The 9,995-nt window shown below is 34.9% G+C and overlaps 1 protein-coding gene across 1 annotated transcript in view; it reads right to left on the reverse strand.

Annotated features, from left to right (window-relative positions):
* LOC103081113 (amyotrophic lateral sclerosis 2 chromosomal region candidate gene 11 protein) overlaps window positions 1-9,995 on the reverse strand; it is a 142,615-nt gene that overhangs the window by 116,936 nt on the left and 15,684 nt on the right. The window contains 3 exon segments of the mRNA XM_082931462.1: window positions 1,117-1,262; window positions 2,622-2,673; window positions 5,779-5,865. Coding sequence (XP_082787588.1) covers window positions 1,117-1,262; window positions 2,622-2,673; window positions 5,779-5,865 — 285 coding nt within the window.

Here is a 9,995-nt window from a genome sequence, read left to right on the forward strand (position 1 = left end):
AAGAGTGTCACTCATTTTAAAGACAACTCTGAGATACATTTAAGATTCTAAGAAGCTTAACTGTCAACAGAAGCAAACCCAGCATAGCAAGCTCTGGTGTGAGAGGTGGTTTAATGAAGCCAGTTTGAAGCCAGACTGACTGCATTCTCAGCTCCACCAACTACTAGTTCTATGACCTTAAGAGAGTTCTTTAAACCTTACAGTATCTGTTTCCTCATCTGCGAAATAAAGATGATAATAAGAGTATATATATATTTTGAAGGGTTATAAAGACTAAATAAGCTAATCCATGTGAAAGTAATTAGAGAGAGTCTATATAAGAAGAAAGGAGAGAGGGAAAGGAGGAGATAAAAAAAAAAGGGTGTGTTGGGCCTCCCTGGTGGCGCAGTGGTTGAGAGTCCGCCTGCCGATGCAGGGGACGCAGGTTCGTGCCCCGGTCTGGGAGGATCCCACATGCCGCGGAGCGGCTGGGCCCGTGAGCCATGGCCGCTGAGCTTGCGCGTCCGGCAACGGGAAAGCCACGTCAGTAAGAGGCCCACATATCGCAAAAAAAAAAAAAAAAGGGTGTGCTATGCACTGAACGTTTGTGTCCCCTCAAAATTCATATGTTGAAGTCTAAATCTCCAATGTGATGGTATTTGTAGGTGGTGTGTTTGGGAGGTCACTAGGTCATGAGAATGGAGCCCTCATGAATGTGATTACTGTCCTTATAAGGAACTTCTCACCTTCCAGAAAGGTGAGAAATGAAGGTTTGTTGTTTAAGCCACTCAGTCTATGGTAATTTGTTATAGTAGCCCACGCTGACTAAGGCAGGTGTAAGAGAGCAAATGGAAGGGGAAGACTAAGACAGAGAAAAATGCATCCATGTGTGATAAACACTCAGAATCACTGACAGCAAGATCTCAGAGAAGAGCACCATGATTATGTATTCTACAGTAAACTCTAAAAACATCAGTATAGCCTGTAATACAGAAATAAAATACTGTAAAGTATCAAATAAAAGAACATTGCTTTTGTTTCTTTCCTGTCCCCTGGAAAAAAAAAGACATTGTTAGTGTAGAACGTTTGAAACTATAAAAATGCATTCTTTTATTTAGAAGAGAAATTTAACATTACCTGTACAGAAAAATATTTCACTTCATCAAATGTAATTACAGGGTCCTCTTCATTGTTTGGGGGTAGCAAGCTATACATTTTTGTACATTTCACCACGTTGTTAATAGAGACGCGAATGAACAAATTACTGTAATGCTGTAAACCGACTGAAAATACATATTTAGGAAGCAAATTTTGTTGTAATTGAACAGTAACACATTGTAAAATTAATCCATTAAACAATTCAGGCCAAAACCTAAGAATCAATCAAATAAAGAAAGAGCATATTAAACAATAAGGAAAGTCTTTTAAAATAGTATTTTTGCCCATCAGTGGTAGGTACAATATAAGTACGAAAAGAAGGTTGATTCTTCCTTAGATTACTTCTCATATTTTTATCCTCACATTTCCATTATAATTCTTTTGCAAATTTACCTATATATTATTTTTAAGGTGACTAAACATTTCCAATACATACTTGAAAATTTTTTTCTAAGCGTAATTACATAGAAATTTAAAACTTCAAAAAATATGTCACTTCAGAGTAATTTATTCTTAATTTTAGGACAACAAAATTTAAAGCAGCATTCTACTTTGTAATTCACTTCACTATATACTTCACTTATACTATATTGGTCTGTATTTTTATCTTTCATAGCACTCCATGAATTAAAACGACTTTGTTTTATGATTTAATTATCTTCAAAACTCTCTCTATTTAGAATTCTCTTCAATAGTTCACTTTATATACAAAAGAAACATCAAGTCTTCATAATGAGACTGGCTTTATGCCATGACAGATCTAATAATAAGCATTCAGCTTATTTAAAGGCACCGAGAAAAATAAACCCTTTAAACAGTGTTTGAGAAGCAAAGTTATTAATTAGAAATAAATTAGTATTATCATCCAAGAAGATATGTATATTTTCTTTAACTTACATGATGATCGAGGTGGATTACAGATAGCTAAAAATCTTTTGTCACTCTCCACATCAAAAAGTGGAGTTTATTTTCCTCTGCTCTTTAATCTGGCCTGGTCCTGTGACTACTTTAACATGCAACTGACGTGACCAGGGCTGAGACTAGGATAGGGTGGCACTACCCAGGGTACAAAATTTAAGTGGCCACCAAAAACTTCAGTAATCAATATTTTAATGTAATATTTTTAAATCAAAATTAATGCAGAAAAAAATGTTTAATGATGAAAGACAAGACCCTAGGACTACATGGAAAGAAAGGTCTAACCCTTTCAGCAGCTCAGCTAAGTCCAGTCTTTCAGGCATTCTCACTAAGGCACCAGACATGTAAATGAGCCGTTTTAGGTATCCCAGCCCTTTTGAACTGCAGCCCCAGCTGGGATAATGTGAAGCAGAAGAACCACCTAGTGAACGTACAGATAGTGATTGGTAATAAAATGGTTAATGTTTTAAGCCACTGAGTCTTAGAGTGTTTTGTAAGGCAGCAATATATAACAGAAACAGTGATATATGATCACAGTATGGTTCTTAAACCAAAAGAAAGGATACTCTTAGGCGTAAAATGTTTGCACTTCTTTACATGAATGGCTAGGCAGCCAACCTATAACAATCAAAATAAAAACACAGCGAATTAAGTTTTAAAAGTTAACTTTTCTTCCATTTTACTCTCACCAAACTACATTTTTTTAAAGTTTCACTTTGTTAGTTTTTCTCATTAGAAATATTTTTTCTTATTAGAAATATCTAGTTACAGAAAACACCAGAAAGCAGAAAAATAGGCAAGATTTGTTCAAAGTAAACTTAAAACAAACAAGAATACAAAGGAAAAAATGGTTCATTTATTAACTTCAATCCAAATATCACTCTTTGAATCATTTTGATTTTACATTAGGTAAGAACTGATACAACATAGCATCTTGCATATAACAAGAAATATGCCTTGCTTCAGATAAGCTTTTTTATCCAGTATCCTAAAACCGCTGTATTCATTCAACAATCATGCACTGACTATAATATGACAAGGGCTGTGAAATACTCATTCTCTCTTGTACAAAGTGTTTCCAAATGTTAAGAAAAATTGTATCTTGTGTTTAACCATAAAATCAAGTACAAAATTAATACAAGAATACTTGAATACTAATATGCAGTATTAGCCAAATGTAAGCCATTTGATCTTAATTCAGCCATGTTTGGTCTTAAAAACCAAGTAAAAACAAGAGCAATATTATATTAAATACCTGTGAAACAAAATAAATGGCCCAATAGTAGTTTTAAATATAGCGTAAGTAATTTTAAGGATTTGGTTTTAGAACAATGCAGAAAAAGAAGTTAGCACTCAATATTTAATTAAAAGACTACTGTATCTGAATGATGAAATTCTAAAGAAGAAAATATTGTGGTCTACTTCTTAGAGAGACATAAGTATAAAATGTTATGTTAAAAGAAAGGTTCTAATCTAGGTGAGACTTAAAATGGTATTGCCATAGGAAAGTCCATGAATCACTGTTTACTTCTTAAAACTGGGTGCACACAAGGAGGGTAAAACAGGGAAATATAGCTATAATTTTGTTTTGCATAATTCTATATATAAAAATTCTGTCATAAATCACTGACTGCCTGTCAAGTATCTCAACATGAAGCCATCAGCAACTACCCTAATTTTCCTTATATTTCAATAGCTTTTTATACTTTTACATAAGAGATCCATATAATATAAAAAAGAGAATAAATTTCTATTCAAGCATAGAAAAAGATTTAACATTCAAAACCATAATGACGGGACTTCCCTGGTGGCGCAGTGGTTAAGAATTCGCCTGCCAATGCAGGGGACACGGGTTTGATCCCTGGTCCGGGAAGATCCCACATGCCACAGAGCAACTAAGCCCGCATGCCACAACTACTGAGCCTGTACTCTAGAGCCCGCAAGCCACAACTACTGAGCCCGTGTGCTGCAACTACTGAAGCTCGCATGCTCTAGCGCCTGCATGCCACAACTAATGAGCCTGCATGATGCAACTACTGAAGCCTGTGAGCCTAGAGCCTGTGCTCTGCAACAAGAAAAGCCACCACAATGAGAAGCCTGTGCACTGCAAGGAAGAGTAGCCCTTGCTCGCTGCAACTAGAGAAAGCCCATGCACAGCAATGAAGACCCAATGCAGCCAAAAACAAACAAACAAACAAAAAAATCAAAACAAAAACCATAATGATGACCATTCACAGGTTGCAGATAACAAATGTTGCCACAGATTGTGAGAAGCATCTGTGGCCCAAAGCAATAACCCTGTCAACACCTTGACCCCCAAAACACTCTCAAACATGCACTTAAAACAGGAAAGCAACCACAGCTGTTGACAAAAGTACTTTATGTGCTCAATTTTAAGACATCTTTTTCATTTTTTTCTGAAAATGGGATATGATTATTAGAAATAGGAGTAGTGGGTTGTGATGTAGTTATCATGGCCTACACATGCACCAACTCTGCCAAATCACAGAACATTCAAAGAGAAGGTGATGTGGCTGAATCACACACTGGGAGGAGCCATCAGTCACATGCCAAACATCTCTCTGTCAAAACTGCCAGCTAACTCTTAAGAGAAGCTTTCTGATGTCTAGCAATATGCAATTCAAATAAGGAAAATACGAACTATAAGGTTAGGAACTGTGGAAGAAATAAAAAGATTCTTCAAAATGTGAGTTCTAAAGACATGCAGAAATCATATTCAAGAGTATGGATTACAGAAATTAGTATGTCAACATAGTGACATGCATAATAGTTTATGGCCAAAAGTGATTTCAAAGAATCTTTTCTAAGTTTAGAGTCGGACAGTGAAGGCTTATACTTCAACTTTGATTATGATAGAGGGAAGAAAGTGCTATATAATTTTACGAGTAAGGTACACTACGGTCATTCTGTAAAAACAAAAGTGTATACATGAATTATTCTTATTTTCCCCCTAAAAAGGTGGTGTTAAATTCATCATATATTTTTTAATCAAGAAAATGTATTAGTACACAATTGGAACTAGAGAAGAGACACAAGAGAAACTCTCATTTCACAGCCACTAATTCTTCTAATAGTGTTTAGAAAATAAAGGTAACTGTGAGAGAATACCACAATATTTGATAGTTCTAAACATACATAGATCTTCACGGCCTATACTCTCTCTATAGTGCCCAAAAGAGAAAACAGACTTTTCTGGTTCTCAGCCTAGATATTAGGTCCCACCTGTGTGTGTGTGTACGTGTATGACTGATGAGTATATTTGTTTTTGTTTCTATGGTTTATTATTTTTTGGATGAGAGAGAGATGTGGGATCCATTATCACTCAAAGTTCCCTAAATCTGACAAAAATATAATTATCTGAAGAGTTTAACAAAAATACTGGTTCCTAGGCCCTATTCTCAGTTTCTCAGTTAGCGGATCTTAAGTGGGGCCCAAGAACCAATGTTTTAAAAAAGTATCCCAGGTAATTCTGATGTAACTAGCGTTTGGGAATCCCTAGCAGAGACATTTTTTCTGTGAATCAGGATGTTTTCCAAAATTTCAGTGATTATTAGAATGCTTTTCTGACTCATAAAAATGAAAAATTCATGAATATGTTTATCAGAGAGGACCATTTTCTACACATGCTTTTTGACATTAAATAGTTTTCATATGAAATAAAAAATAATTTGTACAGGTTTATTGAGGTTTAGTCATACATACCACATCCCCAAATGGCACCAAAGTTGGTGCCTCAGGTGTTACTTCTAGTTCTTTACTTTCAGACCCTTTAAGAGTTTTTCTCAGCATCTACAATGTAAATAAATTAATTTGACTTTATAAGGCAGAGAAGAATATAATTAGAAAAGATATTATACTTCAACAAAAATTTTATGGGCATCTAGTATCAGGTATTATATATTTTGTACCTTATATTCTATGACTTGAAAACACCTCACTAAGTTTATCATTAAGTTAGCAGAGAAACGAAATTGTACAATTAAATATAAAATAATTAAGGGAATTATGAGAGAGGAGAGAAGTACATAATAGCATAAACAATGAGTTCTCCTTGTTAACTAAAAATGATGGTCTTAATCTAATGTGGACTAGGTCCTGTATCCCACAAATGGCAGTAATCCTGCTTGCAAATGATTCCAATATTCCTTCAGTTATCAGCCACTGAAGGAACTGGAATTTAATCTTTTGGAATAGTAGGTACAGTGGAAAGGAGTAATGAACAGATGGCTTTCGGTTTTTGGTTGTGTGATTTCATCCAGAGTAACCCTACTAACTAATATTTCTGGGCTAATAATTAACTTTGTTCTTAAGGGCTCTGGTCACAACACATAATGGTTAGCGTTTAAAAATTACAAGACATTTTAATATAGATTTGTATAGTAGAGTAAAGAGAAAGGGATGGGAGGGGAAAGGAGAGGAAGGGTGAGGGGAATAGTGAACAAACTGTCTATTAAAAATCTAACCTGAAAAGGAGAATTGTATTTATTTCCAACCTTCGCTGAACCTGAATCAACATGGCCTTATTTACAAACAATAATTTCCCAGGAATCTTTGTCATTATGTGTCTTTCAAGAATCACTTGTTTAACTTTTATAGTATGTAATAAATCCTTATTATGTTGAAAATTTTGTTTTAAAGTACAAAACAAATACTTTCAGTGTACTGAAAACATTTGTTTTATACATCTTGGATCATTTTGTTATTGCTGCACCTGACTGGCTTAATGTGTTGTTTTTTTTATATATACATAATTAAATCATAGGTTAAGCTAACTGAATGACAATTACTGTACAAAAATTGTTGTATTTTTTGTATTGTTGCAAATACAAAACAATAATTGTTGCAAAAATATCAATCTGTGGACAGTGTATGTGTATTTAATATGGAACCTCATATTTTCTAATGTTTTAATCTTATTATGGAAGTCTACTTTGAATATGCATTTTAATAAATACAAAATAATTGGGGAAAAATCCTTTAGAATACTAATACTCAATTTATCCTTAACAACCTGGTATTTTATACTTAACAATCCCTCATTTTCTTACCTTTTTACTTTTCCTTCCTCATATGAGCAGAGCTCTCTCCAATGGCAGCAGCATGAACAAAACAACTCTTTGCCAAAATTCTATTAGAACCTTGAACAAAACTTCTAAAGGCTAGTCTCATAAAGCCTCTGATACCACCTAGAATTTCTCCTGAACCTGCAGAGAATTTTTTTTTTTAACATCTTTATTGGGGTATAATTGCTTTACAATGGTGTGTTAGTTTCTGCTTTATAACAAAGTGAATCAGTTATACATATACATATGTTCCCATATCTCTTCCCTCTTGCGTCTCCCTCCCTCCCACCCTCCCTATCCCACCCCTCCAGGCGGTCACAGAGCACCGAGCTAATCTCCCTGTGCTATGCGGCTGCTTCCCACTAGCTACCTACCTTACGTTTGTTAGTATATATATGTCCATGTCTCTCTCTCGCCCTATCACAGCTCACCCTTTCCCCCTCCCCACATCCTCAAGTCCGTTCTCCAGTAGGTCTGCGTCTTTATTCCTGTCTTACCCCTAGGCTCTTCATAACACTTTTTTTCTTAAATTCCATATATATGTGTTAGCACCTGCAGAGAATTTTAATTTCAGTTAATTCCACTATGCCTTTCCTCTCTGCTGCTTTTGGCCCCCAAAAGCAGAAGTTCCTCATGGCACTTCTATTTTAAAGTCTGAACATTCACTCACATTGCTCTGCACTTCCTCCCCAATGGCCTTTCTGGCCCACTCTCCCCCATTCCACAGTTTCTTTGAAAACCTACTAGCCTACATGATTACCTTTTCCTAGGATGCTCCCACTTCTAGCACTAATGGCAAGCTCACTATCCTTACATCAATTAACATTCACTAATGTGCTGGCAGGACTATATGCCTGGCACTTTGCTGATTCCAGCTTGAGACGTTCCTGCCCTTCACAAGTTCAGGCTAGTGTTGAAGACACTTAACAAAACAATGACAGTTTCACTATAAGAAAAACAAATGCTGAGAAGAGAGAGTTTTATCTTTACTCATTCTCTGCACAGATCTTATATGTGGAAAAAGAATGATTTCTTCGATTGCTCAGACACTGCCATTCATTGTACAAGCTACAGGTGCATGGAATTCTTAAGTCTGAAAGAGATGTTTTAAATTGTCTTTTTCCCTGCCCAAGCTCAGGAGCAATGACTCCTTTTCACACTCTGTGGTTCTCTGACCCTATGAAACAAGACCACTCACAGCAGGGACCAAGGATTATTCTCTAGAGTAGCAGGAGAAAATATTAGAATTTTCCAACTTCTTTAACAAATAAGAAAGTAAGCACATAGAGACGACTATAAGCAGTAGACAAATATTCTGAGTAAAAGTGTGAGTTTCACACTCAGAGGGGTTCACATCAGTGCCCTCATGCTTTCAGGGTATTGCGTTTGCTAGGTAAGTGGGTTGACCAATTACATTACCTTGAATAGTAGAATATTTAGTCTACTTTGCAAATAGATGAGAACTGATCGCAAGAAATTTCATGGCAAAGCATTTTAAAAAGCTGGCAAACATAAAGATGCATCATGCAGTTTGGTTTTACAAAAAGATAAATATTGCAATTTGCTAAACTTTTCTGTGATGACTGTCAGTAGTATATAAACTAGCAACTATTTAAAAATATATACTTCTCTGTCCTTTCAGAGTAAGGTGGTGACATTTTTTTGAGTGTGAAAATAACTATCTTTTTGAAATAAACTCAAGTTAAGAACATCTTAAAAACTATTGGAAATATCTCCTTCTAATGTAATTTTATATGTGTGCATATGTGTTATGAGTACCCTAGAAGCTCACAGTATCACATTTTAAAAACTTAGAAACACTTTTCTTATTTGTTTAAAAATCTCACAAATGAAGAGTTTCAGCAGGTTAACAGACCATTTTTCCTTTTAAATATAAAAAAAATGCAATGCCTTCCAAAGAGTTTACCGGAACTAATTAATCAGAGAAGTAACATTTTACTCAAAAACTGTGAGCTAAAAACTTTGAATAACATAATAGAAATGAAAAATAAGTACTGTGATTTACTAAGCTCAACCAAGATGCATCTCTTCCACTTGGAATTTCAAATCTTTAAAGGTACCTTTTTCAAATATAACAGCATTAAAAACCAAATACTGAAATAAATTTGCCTTAGAACCAGACCTTCAAATCACTACATCACAAAGTATTAAATCATGCTTTTCTAAATAAAATAAAATTCAAAAATTAAAAAAATCATGCTTTTCAAGAACAGTGATGCTTATTGAGTTTTGTACCACTAATAAACAAAATATAATTAAAATCATTTTTAGAAGTATTGCTTATTTATCATTTTTAATTTTTGTATATTATAGAATTTATTAAGTAAATTGCAGTACATTTATGTAATATATAAATAAATATATAAAACACTGGTGATAAATGTTCATATGTTTTTTATTGATAAGATTGTGCAATCAAAGAAATTTGGAGAATACTGCTAAAAAGTCACATCTAGATGCCTATGCCTCGCTTTCCTAAATCTGTCTTTCTGGAGGCTTTAAGCTGCCAGTTCCCATGTGTATGCACACCTCGGCACAGTCTGCCAATAATGAGTGAGGCTCACTTTCTCCATATGATAGCTCCACTGCCTTCAATATGAGATGGAGGTAAGAATTCCATAATAGTTTTCAGTTTTGACTCATCACCAGAAAGCCTTGGATAAAGCTGATATACTTAGTTCCCTATTTGGCTGCCCACTTTTCTAAAAATACTAATGGTCACAACTCTGGAGCAAAAGAGGAACAAAGGTTAATATTCCAGTACCAAGCCCATTCAGGATGCCTACAAACTATCTCTTAAACACAGGGCAAATAAGGGGAGTGAGGAGAAAGAGT

The sequence above is a fragment of the Lipotes vexillifer genome, unplaced genomic scaffold (genome assembly GCF_000442215.2).
Source record: "Lipotes vexillifer unplaced genomic scaffold, Lipotes_vexillifer_v1.1 scaffold648, whole genome shotgun sequence".
In the NCBI taxonomy this organism is placed as follows: Eukaryota; Metazoa; Chordata; class Mammalia; order Artiodactyla; family Lipotidae; genus Lipotes; species Lipotes vexillifer.